This window comes from Falco cherrug, chromosome 4 (assembly GCF_023634085.1).
Source record: "Falco cherrug isolate bFalChe1 chromosome 4, bFalChe1.pri, whole genome shotgun sequence".
In the NCBI taxonomy this organism is placed as follows: domain Eukaryota; kingdom Metazoa; phylum Chordata; class Aves; order Falconiformes; family Falconidae; genus Falco; species Falco cherrug.
The window spans coordinates 66,319,968-66,347,001 of NC_073700.1; the positions used below are offsets into that span (position 1 = coordinate 66,319,968).

At 39.2% G+C, this 27,034-nt stretch overlaps 1 protein-coding gene across 1 annotated transcript in view; it reads left to right on the forward strand.

Annotated features, from left to right (window-relative positions):
- NRP1 (neuropilin 1) overlaps positions 1–27,034 on the forward strand; it is a 114,747-nt gene that overhangs the window by 42,816 nt on the left and 44,897 nt on the right. The window contains 4 exon segments of the mRNA XM_055707233.1: positions 4,237–4,418; positions 9,099–9,326; positions 17,016–17,171; positions 19,855–20,021. Of these exon segments, the coding sequence (XP_055563208.1) occupies positions 4,237–4,418; positions 9,099–9,326; positions 17,016–17,171; positions 19,855–20,021 (733 nt within the window).

Sequence of the window (27,034 nt, forward strand, 5' to 3'; positions counted from 1 at the left end):
AGAAGCAGAGTGTAGTTTCCAGAGTGGCTGGCTTCAGCACCAGGCAGCGCTTTCTAGCACTTTCATTTCATTTTCTGCAGTACAACATGCTATGGTGCATTTCAGGGGTCACCAGCATGTTCAGAACCGAACCCAGATGTAAGCACTCTTATCACCTACTGAAAAGTAGAAGTAGAAAATTCACCAAAATCTGTATTCTGCAGCTGTTTATGTTTTTCATTGCCCAGTGCTCATTTAATAGGTTTTGCTTGGCCTGTTCCTTGAACCCCTAACTTACTCTTCCAAAAAAAGAGCAAATTTTTTGCAATTCCTTCAAGAATTTGTAGAAGAATTCTAGATTCCCTCATCTTTCCAATGGGAATCTGTCCCAGACATTGTTTTATTGAACCGTAAAATTAGGACCATCTAGTAAAGGTGTCTTCAGCCACCAGCTGAGAGGAGCAGTGGGAGTGTGCGAGCTCTGCAGCGCACTTCAGCAGCTCCCACCTAAGAGCCACCATTGGTCCTTGCACAACACAGAGGGTGCAAACAGAAAGCAAACAAAAATGGTTTATCCAGAATATCCAGACAAGCAAAAAGGGAAGGCTTTTTGCATTGTGGCATAGTGGCTCCATGAATGTATCCACCGATTACCCTCTCTTCTGGGCATGCATCTCCTATTTTCGCACATGAACTTGTGCTCTAGTCTTTCACCTGAAACTACACTCGATGGTTAGTGCCATGTTTATATTTACATCTCTGTGCCATAAACCCTAAAGGACTATAACATTACAAGAAATATTTGCCACACCATTGACAGCAGTAACTGAGTGAAGAACTGCCAAGTGGGAAATCCAAATTTGCAAACTCAGTAGTCTGGGCTGCATGCCAAGACTGTCTGGGCGCTGCGGAGGTGACACATTCAGTCTCCTCACAGGGATGCCAATGTGCCAACTGCATCCCTGGCACAGCATCTTCTCCTGACAAACTTATGGAGAAGAACTGCTACCAAGCCCAGAGGGATATGCAAGCTGCTTTCTGAGCTTCCTTGGCAGCAACTCCATTTTCAAGTTGTGACTGTACTTTCTGCTATTTACAAGAACAGTTGTTTGTGATACACTATGGTCTTTGGTAGGATTTTGAAAAGTGGAAAAATGACAGCAGGATGTTGGTTTCCAAGTATAAGCTAGTAAAATCCAGAGTAATTGCATTTCCCTAAGAAAAAAAAAAAATACTCATTTACTGCAGCCTCGATATCAGATGTTGCCACCAGTGTGGGAGAATCCAAATCCATTTGTTAGCTGCCAAGTGAAAGACATGATCCTCAGAATATGAAAATTATAGGAATGATCTCTAAAGCTTCCTCTTTTCAAATTGTACTTCGTACTTATTGTCTCACAGCTAAACTTCTTTTCTGTCTGTCAGTAACTATTCAAAACAAAAGAAAAAAACCTGATAAATCCTCCAATCTTCTGCAGGGCTGCATGACCTATAACTTGCAAAATCCATTAGAAGACAGCCCTTTAGTAACCAAATTGTGTCATTTACAACTGCACAGCAGCCAGAAAGAGCACCATAAATTACAATTCTGTCACTATAAGGGACAATGGAAAGGTATGGGCAGGCTATCACTATAAAGGAGGAAACCTAGCAGAGTGATAGACTAATTTTCATATTTTTTGGCAAAGTTATAAATAAATAAATAAATAGATAGATAGATAGATAGATAGATAGATAGATAGATAGATAGATAGATAAATGCGTATGTGTGTAAGCAAAATCGGTACTTACATATTAATTTTTTTTTGGCTGTGTACGAAAGAGTAAGACTATAGAAGACTATTTTCAAAGTGCAGCAGAATAAAAATACTGAATTCAAACCTTTTGGTTTGTTGGGGTTTTTTTGTACATGAAGTAAAAATGCATGTAAAAACTTGCTTAACATTATTAGTTAAAATTTTTCCTATTACTTAATAATTCATAAATAGGGTTCTTCTTAATATTAATTTGAAAAGTTATCTACTATTGAGGCTTAAGCAATGAATGGTGCCTGGAAAACGTGAAATAAAGTCATCATGGGGAGAAGAGCAAAGACTCATTCAGATGTTGTAGTTTTAAATGTTTACTCTTTAATGAGCTGTTAATTATTTGGAGAAAGGTTGTCTTGTTAAAAATTCTCAACATTCATTTTTTTCCTGAAGTCTAAAAACTAGCAGCCTGCATCCCTGAGTATTTCCAATAGGTTTTGCAGAGAACCTAGAGCCAGTATTCTTAAGGATATTTCTAAAGGAAAAACAACCCCAAATCCAAAGAAAAACAATTCTTATGTCTTTTTACAACTCTCCTCTTAATTTTCAAATCCTGTTATACATATATCATAAAGAAATTATAGAAAGAACAGAAGTCTAACTTTAAAAAATGCAGGCTACCTAAAGTATCTGTAAAATTATCTTAGAAATTAACATTTCTGCTTTTTATTTCCCCCAATCTGAAATGGGACAGTGAAGCTGACTAGTTGAGCAATTGCTACTAGAAAAATCAAATATATAAGAGGAAATGCAGTTAACACAATATTTCACATATGTTAATGCTTACAGTTCCATCAGTGTCAGCTTTATTTTCTACTTGATATACACCAAAGCTGGCACACAATTTTAACAGATGAGGTAATGTCATTTTTAATTTAAGGAGCCTTAAGCCATCCACTTTAACTAGTGATATCATCTCTGCAGTTGTCTCACGGGGCTTCATGTAAACATAAGTAATGTGCCCTGGACGGTTTGGAGCAGAGTTGTTAAAAATTACATTGGTCATCATGAAGACATTTTTTTTTCCTTTGATCTCTTTAAAAATGTCAGATGCACTTTATTGTCCTGTCATTTTTAGCTCTTCCTTGTATATTATTATGCTTGGAACATTTCAGTGAACATAACAGTAAAAGAATAAAGGCCTAAACAAATTAATGGCAACATTTTAATGTCAGTTGTAGTAGGATAATGAAAAGTAAATGAGATTGTCTGGCTAACAGCAACTTGTTAAATAAAACAGCGGCACGGCTGAGACACAAAGACACAGGGGCAGAGAGAAGCTTTTTGACACAGTCCGAAAGAGGCTCAGAACACAGCCCAGGCTCCAAATGCCACCGCCTGTTAGAAGATGATTAAAATGATTCCACAGATTGGGTCTGCTCCTCCTTTCTGTCCAGGGTCAAGTGAAATCATCTGCTAATAACACTTAAAAACAGACCTGTATCTGCACCTGCAGCTTCTGCCTCCCTGTGACTTTGATTCTTGTCTGTATTCCCTCAGCAGGTCAGTACACCAGGCTGCTGGGCTGTCCTCAGCCCTCTGACACCAGGTGCCAGAGCAGCCCCCACGCACTGGCATCTCTGGTGACGGGGCTCAGGAGCCCTAACATAACTGTTGCTCCCAGGCAAACTTTTACTACCAGTCATTATTGCGTTATTCTGTGCTTTTTCTTATGAAGTCCTTAGGAATAAAGCAGGTAACCAGGGGAGGATTTAGCCCAGCCTGTTCAGTAATCACCTGCTGTATGAGTACAAATATGATAACGTGCACTTCTTGATTCAAATGCCTAAGCAAAGATGATTTGTAATGAAGCAAGTTTTGTCTGAGAAAAAACAAGTGCTGTGACTGACGTGTGGATTTTGTGATTTGCTCCAAACTATTTGTCTAGCTAACAAGGAAAATAACAGATTTTTCTACCGCTGGTCTGAAACGTGGTGGAGCTTTGAACAAAATCTGATGTTTAGGGATTTATTTATTATTCTGTGGACATATGTTTGGAGGACAGCATATGGAAATCAAAGTATTGTTCATAAAGAGCTCAGCCAAAAAGACATTTTTGAATTCATAACAGAACTTCACAGTTTGAAAAGAATGCTATGCATTATGTATTGATAACAACACTACACAGACAAAGGAACACAATTTAATAATACAGAATTGTGCTCATGAGATTTCCCTTTTTTTTTGTTAATTGGTTACTTTAGCTGACATTGTCTGCAAGCATAATGGACACCATTCTTCCTAATAGTTCCATGTTGCCAGATGATGTCTACAGACATAATGTAGTCCATTTTAATTATTTCATTTTGCTTACATCTTTCAGCATAATGCATTTTCCAAGCAAGCTAGCATTTTTCTTGATTATCTATGTTGTGTTATGGTTTCTAAATTAATTAGGTCTCCTTCTTTCCTGGAAGTTAAAAGTTTCTTCCTTCCATTTATCTACCAGGTATGATTATGTTGAAGTGATTGATGGAGATAATGCTGAAGGACGCTTATGGGGAAAGTACTGTGGAAAAATTGCTCCCCCTCCTTTAGTGTCTTCGGGACCATACCTTTTTATTAAATTTGTTTCCGACTATGAGACACATGGAGCCGGATTTTCTATCCGTTACGAAGTTTTCAAAAGAGGTGAGAAACAATTCATTGTTATATAGCTGGTAACCTGCAATTTTTGCTTGCATTGTAAAGTTCATCATAATTCTTTGGAATGGGGGGAATGCATGAAAATTCTTGAAAGAGAAAATTGTATGACCCTTGTCATTCCAAGGTGGAGCATGTATTCAATGGGTGTAAATCATTATCAGTCCAATGGGTCAGCTGCATCTGAGGATTGACTCCTCTGAATGTAATGTGATCTTCATCAGCTGTTTGTTTCAACCATCTTAAAACCATTAGCTTTCTTCCATTTTTGTTGGTTTGGGTGGGGGTTTTTTTGTGATAATAATTACTGTATGATTTACAATGTTACTGCCTTAACAGCACTGTAACCTTCTGAGTCCCTGACTTATTTTGCTTAGTGTTTTGCTCTGCATTCCCAAGAGGTAGCTGTGGGCTCAGAAAGGACCAGAGTACACATGGGCAGCAGATGATGTTGCTGTTGCTTTCACAAATCATGTTTGGGAGGTAAAGGAGGGGAGAAGCTTACACTGTTCACAGGCATGACCTTCTGGATGCTGGTGCCAGAAGTTCAGTGCTGGTGAGCACAGGTTGCTGTACAGGGCACAGAGAAAGCCCAGAGAAACAAACAGTCCAGGATTAACCAGACCTGTAGACAGTCCCTCTCTGATAATTCTCTGAGTCAATAGCTAGAAGGGCAGTAAGATCATCTTATTTTGGCATACACCTTCCCTATAGCTGGATGGAGATAAATTCATATATTCCATGCCTGGAGAATACAGGACCAAAAGTCATGATATATAAAAAGACAATAAGCTTAACTTTGTAGAAAAAAATACTGACTTCAACATCAATGTTTAGGGTTATACTCACAAAAGCAGTTTAGGGTTATACTCACAAAAACAAAAACAAAAACTTCGAATTTCCAATTCACACCACATCCAGGTAGCACCCCATTTTCAAAACCAGTTCAAGCTCCTTTTACACACCTACACTAGAGCCAGATTTTCAGCTGCGGTCAGCACACACACTTGGTGGCAGCTGTACTGTTAATGAGGAGAAGCACAGTAGTGAAGTGTCTTTCCTATTGCAAGCTATTGCTGCTCTGCACAGTGCTAATTGGGGCCACAGACCTCTCGTTCACCATCTTCCCTGTCTGTAAATCCACTCTTGGCTCCCAGAAATTCTTTTGGTGACCTTCAGGGTCACATTTTTTGAAAGAACTCAGGATCCAAATGACACCAAGATTTCCTGAAAACATATCTCTATTTATTTTGATGGCTTTAGGAGGCTAAACTCTTGAAACTGTGCCCTGAAATTTCTCAGTACTTATATATACAGTACCACCTTTTGTAAAAAACAAGGCTGAAACACAAGAAGAAGTGAAAGAATGACCTGTGAAAAAATCTATTTTAGCAACTGAGCTTTTTCAAGAAAAAAGCTTTTATTTATTTCCTGATAGTATAGTGGCAACCCAGAGCTCTGACAGCAATGTTGTGTTTATTTCCTTGTGTGGTCATTTACATGTCTCAATGACACACATTACCCATATTAAGATGGCATTATGAAAGTGATTTTACACACACAGAAGTCAGGAAACTCCAAATTATGGCTCCCAGAGCAACTTTAACTCTAGTTCATTCCACATAAACCGTATATTAAGGCAGAAAAGTTATCACCAGGTACAGTGTTAGAAAATGCTGTGTGTACACAAAGGATACAAGTTTTAGTTTCTGTGGGAACACAGCACTTTTTAACTTTTGAGTTAATGCGTATATGCTATTCCAAATTTAAGTTTTAATATCTGTACCAAAGAAAGCTGACCAGTTCACCCTGTTACACAGGTGAAGCTCAGTTGCTCACACCAGACTAATATGCTTCATTCAAGCATATTCACATCTTAGCTCATCATTTCCCAGGTATGAGAAGTATTAAAATGATCACAAGCCCTAGGTCCTGTGTTGCTGAGCTGAAGGTTGAGCTGCATTTCAGCACACACTATATTTTTGCCCATGATTCCTGTGAAAGCATCCTTAGTTTTTGAAAAGAAAAACTGCATTACACTACCTGCATCCTAAGCTGAGAGACCAATACACGTAATGACTGTGATAAAAGAGATATGGGTTTTGAGAGTAGGAGCTGCCTTCACTTCTCATCCAGCTCCTTAGCCAGAAAGACAATGAAGAAGTTGAATTCTAGACTAAATCATGAAACCCATATTGCCCAGCATTTAGCCCATCTGAAATGTTCATCATTTTGGCTGTGGCAGCCAGCCTATCATAGGGTGGATGAGTGGTCTGCTCACTACATGAGGATCTATACTGTACACTTTCAACACTCCTGACTTTAGTTGACTAAACTTATGGTGTAAACTGAAAGAAAAGGCAGTGTCAGCTAAGAAGGCAAATGACTTTCTGGCTCAGTGACACCTACATCGAGCGAATGAAATTATACCCAATGTCATCTCTTTCTCTTTCCTTGCTCTCTCTGTTGCCTCCTCTCTCTCTTTCCTTCAGCTCATCTATCTTCCTTTATTTCATGCACATGCACACAGGTAGTTTCTCCCTCCCAGGAGTATCTATTTTGTCAGCTCTCTGTTAGAATCTTTTCTGCCAGTTTTCCATGAAGATTGCACCATGGAGTTCCTCGTAGCCTCAGTGTTGATTTAATTCATGGAGCTTCTTCTCAGTGTCAATAAAGGGTCAAAATCTGTGGAGGGCAATTTCCTGAGGCAGCTCTTCTGAAAACAGGTTTTGTTTCTTGCACCAGATTGACTTGAACATGTTTAAAATAAAGCAAGCCGGTATTGAGATACCATGTGTCAGTGTAAGGAGCCTGATGATCATGCACTTACAGAGCCAGGATCTGGCTGTATTTAATAAAGCAATAATGATCCTGGCTTACATTTTATATTGCATCTTTTATTGGATTCCAAGAGGAGTACAGAGCACTTTTTGCTATGAATGGCATAGCAAAGCTATTTTATCCTGGAACAGCAGCTACCGGTGGGAGTAAGAGGCAACAACCAGAATATAACCCTCCCATACATGACAAGGAGACAAGGGAATGACAGGGAGAGAAGAGAAATATCCGACCAATGTGTAAGCGGGCAATTTAATTATAGGCAAAATGTAATTTCCCAAATTGGAATGGGTCAGGTTACGTGAGCATTAATATCTGCATCTTCCAAAATATGCCACAAAGTGTTCTGAATATTGATGCGATAGATCAAGCATTTCCTATCAGTGTCTGTTGAAGGACAAAAATACCTGAACTGACTAAATTCGTTCAGACCTCTCTCTTGGATGCTGAATTTAGCTGGGAGGTGGCCAGATCTGTGGGGGGTAATACATTTGGCACATTCACAAGGAAAACATTTTCTGTGCTGAAATAAGAGTATTCATATATGCAACAAGCCAGACTGTTTTCTTTCAGTGATCAGTGTTCAGCATTGGAAATCCTGTAAGGCTTCTGGCTACGGTCTCTAAGGATGCTGTGCATCCTCATCCAAATTGAAACCTCGCACATGCTCATCCTCCAGCACAGACCTGCCTCTTGCAACCAAACTGTTGCCTGTGTCCTTCCTCTACTGTGTGTTTGAAGACCTTCATCTGAGTCATCCTACTCAAACTCCCCAGGTCAACTGCTCTCCACCAATCCCCCAAATCCTGTAAATCACTTTCCATTAATTTTGGAGTGTCAAAAGTCAGAGAGGGGTACCTATGCTGACCTTGTGGGAGGATGTGTGGGCAGTGCCTGCGGCTGACTTCGAAGCACACCTGCAGATGTGGGATACACAGAGAGGATTCCTGAGGGACCTAAAAAAAGGAGAAACGCGATCTGTCAACAAGTGAGGAACTCCAGTTTTAGTCCCCTGTATTCACAAAGGCAAATCCAGTGATCTGGCCTTTTATACCCTTGCATCTTTACTGCTACTTTCCTGCTTCACCAAAAGCACTGTTTGGAGCATCCCATTATGGCATGGTGGGGACATTGGGGAAAGCTGGTGTGTCAACATTGACATTAGGTGACTTCTAGCAACACTGCCTGTAATCACACAGTTTATCGTGCCTGCACTAACAGCAACATTTTACTGGTGCACCTGTGTCAACACCACTCAGAATGAGTCACTCACCCTTGGTACATGTACGAATTACCTTTCACATTTAGTTTGTCAAGGAGGCATAGGTCACATCTGGCAGAGTTACTGAGTCAGTGCTCCAGGAATCTGAAACCACTACTCCCTCTACTGAATTCACTCACCCACTTTTGTAAAAAATTCTATTTCACCAATAAAATCCCTGTCAGCTATAAGATTTAAAGATTTGAGCTTGAAGGGGCTATAATTATTTCTCTAGGGCTCTGTCGAGATTTCTGCAGCTTACACTTTCATTGTTCCCACATGACTTTGTATTTGTCATAATTTTTTCTAGAGCTGGTACAAGTTTTCATATTGTTCCATACAAATTGAAAATTGGACATCAGACAGTATATGTGAATTGTGCTTTAAAACCTGACTATCAATAATAGGAACAAGCTGGCTGAATGATTAATGCAGCGATTAAAATGAGGTGTTTCATTGAAAAACCACCTTTGCTGCTGGAGAGACAGTATGACCTAATTTGTTTTCCAGCTAACTACTTTGCTTAGTAGCATAGTGTTAACCCTGGTGATTTTCTCTTTCTCTTGCAGGACCTGAATGTTCCAGAAACTTTACTTCATCAAGCGGAGTGATAAAATCCCCTGGATTCCCTGAAAAATACCCCAATAGCCTTGAATGCACTTATATTATCTTTGCACCAAAGATGTCAGAGATTATACTGGAATTTGAAAGCTTTGAGCTAGAACCTGATTCAAATACTCCAGGGGGAGCATTCTGTCGCTATGACCGATTGGAAATCTGGGATGGATTCCCTGATGGTAAGAGAAAAATGGACTGTGATATGCATATCCATTACTCTGTAGTGGGCTGCAGAAGGCATATTCTCATTTTTTTAAATGTCATAGTAGAGAGGTCCTTGCTTGATTTATGTGAAACGAGTTGAATTAAAGAGAAATAGGAAAAATGCTCTGTAAATTCATACAGTAAAGCATATCACAGTGTGAGTGATTATTTTAATGAAATATGTTTAATTTTGAACAGTTGGCTTGGAGAAAAACTGGTTTTAGAGGGGATATTTGACAGACCCCTACATTAAAATTAATTAAATATGAAGCTTTGTAATGGGTCCTCAAACTTGCACAGCTAACGCATGAGTATTGTCCAGAAATTTCCAACAACTTGCACAAACTAATCCTCCAGCTTGTGAAGGATCTGGGTTACAGACCACCTGTCAAATTGGAGAATTTCTTTGCCAGAGAAAACGTGGTGTCCATACAATGGAAATCATACAGACTAAAGATTACAGTGAACAGTGATTGAGTTATTCATTCAGGTGGGTTCAGTGAATGGGCACTGCAGTGTTCCTCCCTTACAGTGCTCTGTCTTCCAGCAGTATCAGCAAATCCAAAAGTTTTATCTTAATTTGTTAATTTATAATCTCTGATTAGCTGGACACATGTTGGGTACCTTCTAGAACTTACTTGTCTGCCAGCTCAGTAATTTTCCGCTTGGTTGTTGGCCACGCTTGACCTTGTGCAAATTCACCAAGTGCATAGCTAGATATTAGCAAAGACTATAAGGCCTGTGAGCCCTCACTTCACCCTCTGCCCGATCTCATAACCCAGCTTTGCACTGAGACTGATGAATAAAATAGCTGCATGATTTCTCTGGTTTTTTTTCATAAACGGCAATGGGTCCACAAGGTCCAAGTCCCCTCTAGGCTGGGCAGCTGTGTGCTGGTTCACCAAGGACCCCAGTTGGAAAGGCTGTGGCTCCAGTCTAAAAGGGACTGTTCGAGTAGAATGCCTAACCTTTAGGGTGCCCAATCACCTACACCAATTGTGCAAATGGCTGTGTAAAACCGATTGTGATGCCTTTTTCACTGTTTCTATGTATGGCATAAGCTGATAAAGAGAAGTATGTTGAAGCTGTCCTTTTTCTTCTTAATTTTGTGACTTGTAGCAAAATTCAGCAACTGAAGATTTATGTTGTTTGTGTTGGGCACTAATTACAACTATTTCAGTTTTCCACTGGTGTGATAACCCAGATTAATACATATTTTCTTTGCTTTTATGAACAGCAGTGGCAGTTTCTATAAAATGCTAATACTACATTAATATTTCATTTAAATGAAAACATATAACTTAAGGAACATACTTTAGTAACATATTTAAACTTGCTTGTGTTTTTTTTTCCTAGATAAATTCCTGATACAATTTTAATTAAAGCTTTTATTGATGCTGCAGTAAATAGGTACAAGATTTTTAACATATAGTTATTTTTCCTTTTTGTTTTATACTTAATGGGTTTATCCTGGCTCTTTTCAATCCACTCCAATAAATAGTGAAGAAAAAGCCATAACAGTAGCTGAAAGACTATTTAGTATTTAATGCCTCAGTTAGGAAAACAGTATTGTAACACTACAATAATGATGTCTGGAACATTTAATAATAGGTTTATTTGTATTTAGGCCAAATCTGTCCAAGCTGAATTCCTGTAGAACTTGCATTTAAACTGACATGTGAAAAGATGATCCAATCAATCAATTTATGTGTAATATTACCAAAAAGAAATGCATTATTGTTAGTGTCAGAGGGTTTCAAAACGGTAATTTCCCGGTTCAAGAAAGTGACTGAGCCATACTGAAGAGCAATTAACAACAGGCATTATCAGCCTTTCAATTCTCTCACAAACTGTCTGAACTCAAAATGGTCCTGACATCCCACAAGGGTGCTTACATGTTTGTAAATATTCAACTGAATTTGTAGAAAGAAATGTTTCCTTAAATACAAACTGTTGGAGGTTGTGGTGGCTGTAGGGAAATGTTTGCTGCATCATTTCACTGTAGGACAATCCTTAGCCAGCAGTCAGTCTCTTGTTTAACTTAACACTACAAAGGCAGAGAGAACATGATTGCTTCTCTATAAATGCATCACGGGATTAATCCCTGGGAGGGAGAACTATTTCAACCAAAGAGCAAAGCTGACACAGGAAACCACTGGTACGACCTGGCGATAAACTGAAGGCAGAAATTAAAAGTTTCTACATATCAAAATAAGAGTTTCCAGATAATCTTAAAAAAAAAAAAAAAAAGGAGAAAGTCAGGCAAAATAAATCTAATTTGCACCCACATGGAAGTAGTACATTTCTGAAAAACATTAGACAGTGTTGTTGCCTTTGATGAAGAAAGGCTCACCCAGGGTGTCTTTCAGCCATTTGTCCATTTCCCTTTAGTCCATGAAAAAAATATTCTGAAGCTACATCTACACTATTAGCTAAAACAGGGCCAAGGCATCATTGTGTGTACTTCCTAATTACTGACATACTACCTTGCACAACTTCAGCCCACATCAGTTTGCACTTTCCCAAGCAATTCCTTAGCACGGTTTGGAGGAAAGTGAAAGCTGGGGATCATTCCAAACAGGCACATTGCACGCAGCTGTCATGCTTCAGTGGAAAAAGCCTTACAGGAGCAAGCTGTGTCACTCTGTTAGTGTGATCCAGGAACAGTCCCTGGCTACTGGCTGCAGATCCAGAGGGTGGTCCATGGCCTGGTCTGTTTAGTGATATGGACATAGCCATAAAAAAGGAAGCTGTTTTGCTTTCTTAGACTGCATTGCTGCTCACATACCCAGCTGTGTCAGAGAGTAAAGCCACCATTGCACTACAGATGCACTACACATGAAGCAGAAAGATTTATTAAACGTTTGGAAAAAAAACCCATATCCTTCAGTTCAAATCCCCTGCTCCACAGCAACACAGCTGTGGTGTGCCAGGATGATGGCAGTATTTTAATAGGTCACAGAGAACAGTTTGATGGAAAACAGTTGTGGCCACAACCAGGGAAGAATTAGATGGACAACCCCCTGAACATGCTGCTCTCACCCAACTCTGGAAACCAGGCATCAATGTTTGAGCCAGGCACTTTCACTACCTCTGTTCTCAGCAGAGGACAGCAGCCCTCACTGATCTGTCTCAGACATCTACTTCAGGGTGCAGTTAGTGGACCTCTGGAGATTCTTATCTCATTGACTGTACTGAGAGCTATGGAACACTAACTCAGATGTAAACTTAAAAAAGATACCTAAGATAGAACAGATGAAACCCAACATAAGTGGAAAATGTTTTCACTGTAGAATTAGATCAGCTACAGTCACTAGAGATCAGCAGGAAATTAATCTGCTGTTTTCTACAGTTGCGATTTTTTTTCCTTCTTCCCCCAGAAAAAAAAAAAAAAAAAAAGAGAAATGTTCTTTTAAACAAATTTTCACACTGATGTTTAAAAGGATGTGTCAAAATCAGTATGCCTCCATTTACATTTTGCTTCTACATAATTGCCATTTTCCTGATGGAAAACAATTTTCTGTTAGACAATTTGACAACAACTATGACAGTCATTCACAAAGACACTAATCCTGAAATGCTCTGTCACAATCATGGAGTCCTCAGCCTACCTGGTTGTCCTTTTAGTGGATTGAATCTGGCAAGTGCTGAGTACTTGCGTCTTGATTCTGCAAAACATGTGCTTATCTTTGAAGCACGTGAACAGTTCGATTGACTTCAACAGGAATTCACCAAGGACACTTACGGGTCTGAAGTACCACTGGTGTGAGTGTTTGCTGATTCAGGAGGGGAATGTTAGGCATTCAGTAATGCCTCAAACCCGGTGTTTTGTTTCTGCATAACTGCATATCAAGAGCACCCTTTGGTCTCTTCTTTAACACAAAGCAATAAGTGAAAGAAACCCTGGTGGAGAATATTCGGGAACTACAGGTGCACGTTGCAAATATTGTGCAGAAAAGGTACCACGGTTTGAAGGAGACAGCAGGTGGGATTAAAGCAGGAGAGTGAGTAGATCATGAAATAGAAATATGTGATTTTGCATGAATAAACAAGACACCAGAAATATCTCTGTCCAAGGCACAAACGTACCTTAGCCAGCCTCAGCTGAGAACAGCCCATTGATGACTTTGAAGAAAAATAGCCCACTCAAAATAAGGACTAGCTTAAGTGATGAATTGCACATATTCATCATGCAGCTCTCTTTGAAGCTCTAGAAACTGTCTACTAGGGGCTCAAAAGTAATTTAAAGAAGTTTACTTATGGTTTGAGAACCACAGGCTAAGCACTGCTGTTTTGGTCAATGCCACAAGAGCTTCCATTGAATTACAGAGCAAAACAAAACACTTCAGTCATTAACATCACTGCAAATGAAGGTTGCTATTAATCTAAATGTGTTTCTCCTCTGTTGTGGTTGCTTTCTACACTTTTTCAAGAAGCTGTTAAGATATAATAGTATGCACAAGCTCAGTGTAGGTGTGTACTGGGCTGTAAGGATGGGACTCATTTTTCAATTCTTTTCTCTTTAGCATCCTAAGTTTTGTGCCAGTGGTTTGTCAATAACTATCATACTGCTGTGAAAACACTGTCCACAGCACAACAGCATACTTTTAAAGACCAGCTTTAAAATTCTGCAAAATGGCTAGTTAACATTTCTTTTAATATTTGAGAAGTCTGATATACCATTTTTCCTTGCTTGTGTTTTATTGTGGTTTTTTTCTCTTTTTAAACTGAGTTCCAAAAGTTAACGATTTCAGCTGGGTAGGCAAATGTGTATTTCAGTAAGTCTCAAAATATCCTGATACAGTTACTCTGTCCAGAAGGGCAAACAGTAGAAAAGAAAAGAAGAATTAGTAAGGATAAGGCTTCTGTTTAGTCTTAAATCACCAGCTATGTTCTATATGTTCCATACTCAGATCTGTAAACCTTCAAACATACATATTAAGAATAATCAAGGATTTATTCAGGTTGTAGAATTAGACTCTGCATTTTGGGAAAAGCTTGCAAGACAGGTTTCTTAGTTGCCCCTCCAACTTTTAAGCTGAAAGTTACTGTTTCCCACTATATCATACTATGCCAGTGGAAAGAGGAAACAAGGTCCCAGAAATAGCTACAGCATGGGCAGTCAAATGAAGCAGCTGGCTCACCAAAATGCCTTTGTTCTGTGGGTAATGGAGAAGTGTCCTTGAGCAAGGACATTTCCAAGTGACTCATATCTGGAGTAGGCCTTCCTGGGGGATGCTGGCAAAACGACAGGATGGTCTACAGGTAGAGGCTGCAAAGAGTTTTCTGGGCTTAATGATTTTTCATCACCTGCTGCCCTAAAATTCCCATTTGGAACTGTACATGGTCTATTATGAAAGCCCATCTTGGTTCTTGAGGAAGGGTCAGGAAGATGGTTACAAAAAAGCGGTGCCATTGTCTACCTAAGCAGACAGCAGTATCATCCCCTAAATGACTGATTGCTCAGATGGTGTTACCCACATAGCATTTCTGTGATGTGGTGACTGTGACTCCTGAAACTTTTGATAAGTTATTGTCATTCAAAAGTTTTCAAGATTTGAATGGAAGAAAGAACTTTGCTTTAGCTATTTGTGTAAGAAGAACAAGAAATTCTATTTCATCCAGTTCTGCTCAGATCAATACTGTATTAGCTCACTAGGCTAAAGCTTACATGTTGTGCAAAAAAATTCAATACCTCTTTGTATCATATTCTGCAAGTTTTTGGCTCTTGCATCTACATAGCTAGCAAAGGGAATAGTACTGTGATAGCAGGGCCAATCTGTAGAAGACTGAAATGCAGAATCACTAAATATGTCTTAAAAATTATAAACCAGTGAGTCATGGGGAATCTTAAAGCCTGTCTGCTTTAAACAAAGTTCTCTTCTGTTTGTCATTTCAAAGAGGCCTCCCTACAGGAAATGGGAGGAGGGAGGCTCGGAGTGCCACAACATGGTGGCCTTATCCCCCTTATTTTCTTGCAGTTCAGAGCAACATCAGCAGCTATAATGTTGAAAGCCATGAAGGGAAAGAGCTCAATCAGAACTGTTTGCACACAGAAAATGCAAAAGAAAAAAAAAAAAAAAAGAAAAACTAAACAAAAAAAAACCCAGCAACAATAACCCTGCAGCAATTGAAGTGGAGGCATTGTTTTGTGTTTTTCAAAAGCCACTACTAGCAAAAAAAAAAAAAAAAAAAAAAGTCTAAAACAACTTTCTCACTCCAAATACTAAAACTGTAAAGCTTTAATGATTTCTAGGATGAGGAAGAATTCAACTGATATCCTCTATAGGGTGTTTCATGCTATCAATACTGCATTGAACATCCATGGTGGAAAAGGACTGAACAGGCAGGTATTTTAAACGCCATGGGATTGCCAAGGCAACTGAAGACTAACCGTGGCCAAAATATGGATAGAAAAGCACATGCTGGCAGGAAGAGCTACAACATCTGAGCTCCCTCTTTCTGGCAACTCTAGGGTCTTACAGAAATGTGTAGCTTACATACTGAAGTTATTCCAAGCTGGAACTGTTTTACTTGATGCAAAACGCCAATAAATGACTACAAATTTATGTTAGCTGAGGATTTTCTTTGAACTGTGAATAATTAGGATATATAAACATTTTTTATTTTAAACTGAAAGTGAAATGGACTTCCTAGAGAAATGACAAGGTGTCAATTTCAGCCTGGAAAGCCAGTGGTGTAAGCATTAGAATGATATCTTATGATTATTTTCATGATTGACTTTGTGGATAGGTTTTAGCGTTATTTTTTCTTATTGTTTGTAAGCACAGATGTACCACTATTCAACCACCTAGGGGCCTATCTGCAGGGAATGCTTAAGTGCTAGAAGGCCACATATGCTGGCTGTGAATTGAGTAGCTTAATTAAGGAAAAGGATTATCTCACTGGACAGGAAATCCAGAAAAATATCAGGAACTGATTTATAGTTAACATTGAGAGAGATCATGTATGTATGTATGTGTGTGTGTTCTGTGACATGAAGATATACCTAAGAAATCCTCACTGTTTGGAAAGTATTAAGATTTTCCTCTTGAATCCTTTTACAGTATTCTTTAGTATTAAGCATATGGGCAAAAGATCTGTGAAGGTGTGCTGAAAGCATAAACAGGAAGGGATAAAGAGTCATTGGTCATAGCCTCAATATGTGTGCAAAAAGGTTTTCTAAGGGCGCTGTAAAATTAACAGATTAACTGCAGTATTGAGCATAAAACCTGGAAAGTGCTGTTTGAACTCTTATTCCAAGAGCATCTGGTAGACCGTGTGGGGAAAATCAGACCATTCAGATGTTGCTTGCATAAATAGGTGCTTCAGTCACACTTTGGAAAATACTTTTGTTGTTTTGTACATGTAGTTTTGTGCATCATTGCCCCCTCTGCACACTTTAAAGGACTTTTTTTGAAATCCTGGTTCTTTACATTTTCAGAGGTTTATGGAGTGCTAGCTGGAACATTTTAGAAGTAACATTACTGGGGTAGAATAAGCCACTTATTCTTCACTGCTATGTTATTGATAAGATTGTGTTTTTGAGCTGTTGTAGAGGTTCACTATTTCCTCCTGAGGGGCTGTCTTTAGGAGGCTATTGTATTGGCATCTTTTGTTGTAGCAGAACTGGTAGTTTACTATTATATCCTGTTTCTTTGCAGTTGGCCCACATATAGGGCGTTATTGTGGGCAGAACAACCCAGGACGTGTCCGGTCTTCAACAGGGATTCTTTCAATGGTATTTTACACTGACAGTGCAATAGCAAAAGAGGGATTCTCAGCAAACTACAGCGTGTCGCAGAGCAGTGTATCAGAAGGTCAGTATTTATGTATCCCGCAGAGCTTCTTGGAAAATATTATCTGTTATGTCTTCTTGCAGACCAGGTGTTCCATGAAACTTTAAAGGAAAATTAAATAAATAAGATGGTGGGGAAGGGTTGGTTCTGTTTTTCTTTTTTCTTTCTTTTTTTTTTTTTTTAAAGAACAGCTGCCCTTTAAAAAGCAGTGCAAGAAGCAGAATTCTTCTTACAGTTTAATTCCACAGTATTGCCAGGAAGTTGGAATAATTATTGTGAAAAACTGTGCTGACCAAGGAAACACAGGAATGCGGAGCAATTGAACGCTTGCATTAAAACAATGAAACAAGAACAATGAATGTGCTATCCAAAGCCTTCTTTTATTACATGGACTAAGCTTTGATGATCGATTTCTTGAATAAAAAGGACCCATTTAATATATGTGCTCTTGTTAAACTATTTCATAAGCTATCTAAGCTTTGTTCTTTGTCTCGTATTTTTTTTCCCAGTTGCCTCATTTTCATAGTTACCCTTTGGACAGAGAATGAAACAAAGTGAGGGAGACACAGGAAAATAACAGGCTGTGTTACACCATGTCCTTGCAGACTTCCTTGCTTTGCTTGATAATAGAACACACACTTTAAATCAAACTCTCTCTCCTTTCTGCAACTTACTGAGGTTTGAGCAGATCCACCCAGATTTGAGGCACTTGTTTAATCAAAGAAGAAACCAAAGAAAACTGAGTAAACTGAAATTATCGATGTTACTCTCCAGCTCTCCTCTGCCCCGTGCCTCTTTAATAGCTTTCTTGCATGTTGCCTAGCTAGGAAGAAGGAATGGGACGTACCCAGTCTCTGTGAATGGGAAGCATCCTCCTCCAACTCTTTCAGATTTTATCTCCAGCTAGTTTGGCTTCTCCTTATGTACATGCTGCTCCTGCCCCCTCATTAGCTAGCACAAGCAATGTGTCCACCTCTTCCAGTCATCCTCCCTCGGCAATAGAGGGAGGTGTCATCACACTGAAGCCAGAGTTAATAGTATCTGCTATGCTGGGATGCAGGCTTAGACACAGGAGAGATTCACCTCACCTCATTTCACCCACCCTTCCTCTTTGTGCTCTCAATAGAGAAGGGGTCACCTCCAGGGACCAGCTCAGCCTACTTATCTCAGACATGTGAGGTGTGCCCTGGAGGTACTTTTCTCTCTCAGTAGACTACAGGGAAAGCCCACATGTCCAGATAAAACTATACACCTAATATTTAGATATTTTAAAATTATTCCCACCTACCATATCTTGCATTCTTTAGTGGATTATGTACGGCTCTCCTTCCAATTCCAAGCAGTAGTTAATTTTACTTTGAGTTTTACCCCAGCGTAGTTCAAGTTTCAGTACTTCACTCAAGGCTCCAATACATTGGAGCAGCACAGAAGTGGGGGAAAGGGTGGTATGCCATGGGAAATGTGGTTTGGCAACAAGTTTGATAATTCAGTTATGGGACACCCTAACTACAACTCCTATAAGGTACCCTGACAGCATTTCTGAATAGAAGTTTTGGGATCTGTCATAAAAGATTTATACTGTTTTTTCAGAATGTTTTAATTTTCATCGAAAGATCAGAACTTTGCTTATTAAAAGCTCATTTTTCCAACTCACAGATTTTGAAAGCTTCAGACCTTCAGCTCAGCACCCACCCACCCTGACAGAGATATGTCATCTCTGTAGAAGGTGTGATAAAAAAGGGTCTGTACCCAAATGTCAGGGCCTCTGCTTCACACACTGCTATTTTACCTTAAACTGCTAATGAAGGAATTAATTATATTTATATACTATGAAGTCCTTGAAGAGAAGCATAGACACATGTTATTTTCTCCTGCTTTTGCAATAGGATTGGTAAACTTCTGACAAGGCAGTGCGTGAGCAGCTGGGTGTGAGGATCCATCTAAAGACACCAGCCTCTCTCACTTCAGTGGGGGTTGGAGCCTTTATTTTTGAAGAGTGAGAGAAGAACTAGTCTTCATGCTGTATTAGCCTTTGAACTCACTATAGTGACTAGGGTGTCGATTCTAAATTATCTAGGTAATTTTTATGGCAACAAGGAAAGATTGCATGGAGATGATCAGCTTGTTTAAAATACTGCATGTTACAGAAAACATGGTAATTCCCTTAGGTTAGTAATATTCTAGCCTGGATTCAAATTTTGTTGATCTGTTCCTTTCCAGTGGCCAGGATCCACAGAGAATGGCTGGAATTTTAATGATATTTAAAAAACATTTTATACTTTTTGTACTAGAGTAAATAGTTTTAAAATAAAATTATTTTATACAGTCATCTGGTCTGTCTTTCCTGGCTTTGTGCATAATTATGAGTTCAACATACTTTGATTTATATTATAAACCCACAGAAGTGCCTGTGCTACCCTAGAAAAGAGAAATCTATTGTCCTATATTGAAATGGCTACAATGCTGGGCTAAAAATATTTGTATAGAATTATTATTGCAGGAATTGCCATGGTAACTTGAATGACGGTATTAAGAATGACACCATAAGCCCAACACTGCCTCACTTAAAGTTGTTAAAGAATTCAAAGTCACATAAAAATAAATTCTTTAGATATTCATATTCAAAGCAGGAAAACGTTCTCATTATTCAAAGTCTATATCAAAAAGCTGACCATAATAACAATGGTAATTTATTTTTCTTCAGATTTCCAGTGCATGGAACCACTAGGTATGGAGTCAGGAGAAATTCACTCTGATCAAATCACTGTCTCCTCCCAGTACAGCGCTATCTGGTCTTCAGAAAGGTCCCGGCTAAATTACCCTGAGAATGGATGGACCCCAGGGGAAGATTCTATCAGAGAATGGATACAGGTAAAAAGATAATGTTTTAAAGATATTATTAATAATACTCTGTGGAGTTTATTGAATGTGGAGAATGCAAAAGAAAGAATGAAAAAAACACAGTAAAGTACTTCTACATAATCTAAGAATCATTGCAAGTGAATCGTTCACATTCCCTATTAGACACAAAAAAAGACTGACTCCCAAAGGTATAAAAAAAGAAAAGGTCAGGAAGATTAATTGTTCTGCTTCCCACATCTATTGTTTTTTCAGTCTTCTGAGCACAAATAACAGAGATTTTGGTTTAGTGGAAAAGTCAATATTAGTTTAACATGCACTTAAAGTGGAATGTCCCAGTAAACTGAGCATGTGCTATGTCTCTAGCTGATTACAGCTAAGCATTAATACAGCATGGTGTTTTCATGCACTCAGATTTCACCTCAGAAGACCTAAGTCCCTTCTAGAATATGTTAGTCATGAAATGAGTTCAATGGTCTCTGTCTAGTGGCTATTCTTCCACATCCTGAAACACAACATTCATTAGAAAGAAAGATCAGCTGCCTTGGCTTCACTCTGTTAATACAGGAGAAATTGTGCAAACGTTTGTCGCCATGAAGAGACCCCTCGAGTTCAGCTAGTCTGCTTGGGCTTGTTTGCTATTTGTTATCAAGTACATAGGTTAATGGCACATGATTCCTGAACAGTTTAAGATTGTTCATATGAATTACTGTACACAAATAATGTATACTAGCAGGCAAGCGTTAGTATCATTAGGTGAAAAAAAACACTGATTTATCTCAGTCGTAGTCAGACTTCTTAGTTGCAACCTAGATTCTGTTTCTGTTGGCAAAAGCTAAGAGAAAGGGTTGAGCATATTAGATCAATATTACTGATATTGAAAACTTGTTCATATATTTGAAACATTCCTCTGGCTTCTGTTGTTTTCCATAGGAAATTACTAACTGACATATAAAAACAATGCCTTATTAGCCATCCACACAAATGCTCACACTGGCGTTTCCCTGTGAGGTTTGCTGTCTGCAAGAAACATTAAAAACATGTTGAGCACTAGTTAGTAAAGAAGAAAGAGGGGGAGATCTTTCCCTTCTGATCCTTGGCACACAATGGGACTCTCAGGTGTCCTGCTTAGGGGCCCCTACACATCCTGAGCTCTTGGCAACTTGGTAATCATCTATGATGGACCTAATCAGACTTCAGAGTGGCAAAAAAATATCTGTTGATCCTTTTTCCTTACTTAGGAATAAATGTTAAAATCTCCCAAGCCTTATCTAAGTGCAAGGCTTGTTATTAATCATTGCCACTTGCAATCCATGGAATGCACATGAAAAAAGAGTGGAATGCATCAGAATCAAATTCCATGTGTTTCATCTGGTCAGAGGGCCACCACTTTTTCTTTATTTCCTTCTTTTCTGCTGTCACTTATGCATTTATGACTGTATAATCAAAACAAGAGAGCTAGTCAAATCTCATTCGTGTGTTCTGTGTGCTTATTAACTTTATTAAGTTATGATGACTACATATATATAGAGAGAGCTTAATCCTTTCACTTAGAACTAGATCTTTCTGAGAAAAAGTTTCAAAGGACTTTTTTAACCATTAACTTTTTTAATAACAAACACATAACAGAATCCAAGCTACTCTGGGATTTATGCTTAAAACAGCTCAGGGTACCTCAGGCCTCCTGCCTATGAATTTCTCATCCTCCTTTGCTTTCTGCCTTAAACCAGGATGCTCAGGGGCTGAAACAACCACTGAGCATAATTTTTAGCAGTTTTACACTGCCTCCAGCTACCACATCAGCCAAAAAGTCGTTTGGTTGTATGCTGTACTGCTCACACCACAGCTCTCACGTACTTCACCCTGCCCCTGGTTTGGAAAAGGCAGCATGAACCATTTCCCTGAGCAATTGAGACCTAGGGCATCTCCTGCACTGCCCTGGCCCCATGTGGAGGGACCGGCACTCCCAAGGCAGACCTCCTGACAGAGCAACTAAGCTGTAGCAGCCTTTGCTACAGAGCTGGGTCTTGTTTGCAGGACTGAGCCTGGAAAGTCTTGCTTGACAATGCATTTCGTTGAATAGGCAACATGTGTTGCAGAAGAACTGTTTTAAGTCGTTTCTACCACTCAACCCATGTAGCAGAAGCAACCAAGCTAGTTTGGATATCCCCGGGATTTTCACAAGGCACAAGGGTTTAATTAATCTTTGGTTCCATTTGTGTCAGGAGGATATTCTCATACTTATTTATTATGGTATAATTCAATACTAACATCACTAATTCAAACTTCCAAACATGTTCTAAATGCTTTCCTGTTAAACTTACTTTGGCAATCTTCAGATGGGTGCTAAGTGCTTCAGACTACCACATTCTACAAACTCTTGATGCCATTGGCAGTAAGCACATGTTGCAAGTTTGTATCTGGATAAAATATTGAAATCCCATGTTCCCTCTGTACAAATATCCCCAGGAACAGATGTTCATCTCCATAAAAGCATACAGACAAACAACCATGTAACTGATAAAATACTCTGAAATTACCCATTGAAAAAAAACCAAGCCATATTTTATAAAAGGAGGAAGGCACTTGTATATGAAGGACTAAGGCCACTTTGTTCTGTTTTGTTCTGTAAGCTACTGCAAACTAGTCATTTATGTGAAATATTTGCTTTGGTGCAGTACAGCATAAATGGATTGTTGCTGCACGGTGTAAGAACTCTAGAAAATACTCAACAGAAAAAAACTGTGCTGAAGGATACTGCAATGCTGAACTTGGAACTTTTAAAGTGAAAATTTCTGCCTATATGTCCTTTTCTTTGAGGCAGAGATTTTGTGTATATCAGTATTCATTGATTTTTTCTACAATTGCAGGTTTCCATACCTGCACACACACTGCAGCTGGTTAAGCAGTGATGTCTGCCTTCAAACTGCTAATATGCATATGCAACTAGGCATATGTATGAGATATGTACAATCATACATGGGCAAAGCAGCTTGAAAATCCAGCTCCAAATACTAATTTCCTTAGTGTGTCTTTCTTTTTTTGCATAAGGGAAACATAATAGTTCTCATTTCCCTTCCTTTTACCCCTCCCTTCAAGGTTAATGTTTTTGCTAAGACAAAAGAAACAGAAAACCTCAGTTAAGTATCAGCAAAGGGCGATTGGTATCTACAAAGGACGTTTAGAAGGCATGTGATATGATTGTCTCATTTGAGGTGTTGATGTCTTTTGGATGATTTAACTGAAAATAATTAGGAAAATAGTGTTGGCTTTTTAGTAATGGATTTGCATGAATTCCATCTGTGGACCTGAAACCCATTCTTTGGTGGAAAAACTAGATGGCTCCTTTGTGGCTGAGAAGGTACCAACTACTGCATTCATCTGAATGCTGCCTGCTTACAGGGCTCTGCTAAGCGAAAGCTGCTTTTCCATTCCTTTCCTTAGTTGTTTGGAAATAAATGTCAAAGCATAGGTTCAAAATATCCATAGCACAGTCACACCATAAGTCTGCACAGTACTTTTACCCTCAAACACACTTTTGAACATTGCTCAACTAACTTGAGATTTGGAGTGACTCCATAATCAGAAACAGAGACACTCCAGATTGCATTTCTTCTTTAAAAACACATTAATAAAGTTTGTGGATTTTCTAATATGAATGGAATAAAGATATGCATGAGGCAAGGGCTGCCAAAAATAAGCATGAAGTTAGTTTATTGTCATATGGGATGTTATTAGCTCCTCAAGCTTAAGCTCCACCTACTTGTTCATTACACTTACATTTTGCACACTTGACTGCTCTTCAGTGTGAAATAACATAATTAAAAAAAAAAAAAAAACCACAAGCTTTTTAATTTAATCACGAGCAGGGAACTGCCATTGCAACGTAAGTCATTGTCCCTCATTAACGTATCCTTTCACAGGAAAAATAGTATAGTGTTTCCATTTCTGTAATCTGAACAACAAACATGTTAATAGGTATCAATTACCAGCCAGTTTCAGTCCTTAGAACCAGTAAGAAGGCCAGTGCAAGGGTTTCACATCTGGTTTTAGTGAAACTGTTCCTGTCTGTGGCATTTAAAATTTAAAGAACTCCTGTTATTGTGCAATTGGGAATCCTAGGGGAGTACAATGTTAATGAAATCCATAACATGCGGGGATTTTATGATTGCATTTTCAAGGCATTCCTTCAAAAGGGATGACTGATTTCTGCCATGGCAGCAGTAATTGTGCTTTTACAGAGTAGATTTAATGTTCACATTTAAGAACAGCAGTTACGCTTACACTCATCTGAAAGAGTAACATGTGAAATCTTTATATTTAGGGAACTTGTTGCATCTTATTTCTGAAGCCTTTGAGCAGGAGCCACAGGCCACTGTGCTTGGCAAGCCCTTGCACCTCAGGGACGCCCCGATGGGTCATGGCCAGCAGCCCCCCAGTGCAGCGCAGGAGCAGGGGGAGCTCCAGGGGGAGTGCCCGGCTGGATAGGTGCCATCAGCTAAAGACACTTGAGACCCACGTGTGTGTGGTTTTGAAGGGAGACTGATTGCCTATTACTAGGGTCACTGGGAACCTGCGCTATCATCAATCCTCATAATGGTGTGGGTTTTCAAACCCGCAAGGAGCAACACCTTCTGGGTACTTTTACTGCAGAATCTGTATGGGTTTTATCAAAATGTTTCTTCTAATGCATATAACACAAATCTTTACACTCCCATCAAGCTGGATGATAATTTCTGGGTGGCACAATTTTTCTCTCATGCTGTTAGACTGAGACCTACAGCTTTCCCAGAAAGCAAAGCATATTTGTTAATAACACAAAATTTTCAGTTCATATTACAGTTGGGTTTGGATAAAACCATAAATCCAGCTTTAAGAATCCTAGTATCAAATCAAAACTTAGCAGCTATAAAACAAAAAACACTACTCTGTTATAAACATGCTCTGACGGTTCAAATTTTTGAAAAACTGTTAGCAGGAGAGTTAACATAAACAGACATTATACTCTGGATTGGGTATTATCTCATTCTGCAGCCCTACACTAAGATGAAGTCCTTATTGTGTGCTCTGGTTAATAAAAAATAAATGGTTAATCCAGCCCAAATTTGTACTGCTAGTTTTTTTCAGCAGGGTACAGATCTTGTATCACACGTAAACGGCTGGAGTTAGAGGTTAGCAGATCTGGTTTGCTGCCTCTGACCTCTGCCTGCCCATCTCCACCTTGTTCTCTACCCATCCCTTTGGCATCTATGACTGTTGCAGAGTAATTCTGTAGACCTCTAGACCAGCCAGCCATAGGAATATCAGCTGATCTGGTGTAAAATTCTCCCTCTGCATCTCGCAGCATTTAGGGATCTGGAGAAAGTCCAGAGAGGTAAGAATAACCCTCCTCAGAAAGCAGCCTGGGAGATCCCCCTTGCCTCCACTGATTGAAATATCAGTTGTTTATTTAACACTAACTCTCCTGTGCAAGGAAAATACACTTCCCCTGATTTAAAACACTTCTATGTATACACTGCTTCACCAGAATAAGAGGGACCTTGGAGCTGGAGTTTTCCTTCCACATTTGTCTTCATTCCTTTACATTTGCAGTAACCTACGTTCTTCATTATTTGCTCCTTTGTAAGTGAAACCCTGGAGCATGCATTGCTGATGTGAACTGGTATATAGATTAGTCCAGATTTATTTCTGTAGCAATTCTGAAAATAATTGCAGCTTGTCATTTGGTGTCTTGACCTTTCATCTGTGTCATAGCTTATTTCCTTATCAGGTATTCACTTAAAAATATAGTCAGTATTTATATATGTTGCTGCACAGCATATTTATTTCATTAACAGGTTTATTCTTACATCGGGCAGCTGTTTAGGTTGACTTTATCGAGCAAGCCTATCTAAATACTTCACATGAAAGCTCAAGGAAGTGCAAGTCAACAATGTCTGCTGTTATTTTTATTCTTATTATTTCTGTTTCTTTTGGAGTTTGATATTGCAGTGAAGTGCATCATATTAGTGCAAAGAATAATGTTAAACATGAGGCTTCCCAGGTCTCCTAGCCTTTGAAGGACTGCCTGAGAGCTGAAGTTCAGAGGATCTGTGGTAGGGCTGGCCCATCATTAGGGAGCACGCTGACATGAAAGCACAAAAACTGTCAGTCCTTTGTCTTTTCTACCACTTTAAAATACAAGTCATGCCTTCGGTTCATGGCATTTACAGTTCATAACTGCACCTCAGAAATTACAAAAAGCAGAGTTAGCTTTGTGTGGAAAAGTATTACAGTTATCTTATGGTCTTAACATACTTTGCACATGGGCAAAGAATGACAAAAGACTATTCCTTTCTGGAAATCACAGCCAGGACAGACTGACACAGCACAGAACCAGGGTTAATTGACCCATCAGGATACATTCATACCTTTATTTACTCTGACATGGAAATAAATGGTAGTTTCATAAAGGCAAGTACTGAAATTAGACGAGAGGGAGAGGGATAAATAAAAGGGTCCTACAAAGTATGAAGGTTTTTTTGATTATTCAAAGTGCTTTAAGAGGTCTTCTAGTACCAGAAAGTTCCCAGCCATAGATTTATCACTCTGGGGAGGCTGAAGAGATGCTCAGAGAACTATGCAGAACTGTTGGCAGCCTTATTCCTCCAGAAGTGCAGGTGCAAAATGCAGTTTAGAAGAAAATCCTCTCTACCTCCCTCTGACATGTTTCAGCATCAGCCCTAATACAGAGGAGAGTCCTGCGTGGCTTCGAGCAATCCTGCATGCAACATATGGAGGAGCAGCAGAAGCAGAGCCCCTCCGAGCCTCCACTACCAGCCTAATCATTGTAATAGTTTCAGTTCTTTCAGGGGATCCATTATGCAGAGATCTGAGTAGTTTGTATATAACTCTGTAATTACCTATGCATCCACTTCCCAGTCCGGCCCTACATCCCCTGAACGGCTGCAAGACAGATGGCCCTTTAGAGCTGAGATAGAGAATTAAAAATGTGTCCAGCAAAAGCACTGATTCAGCAACTACTA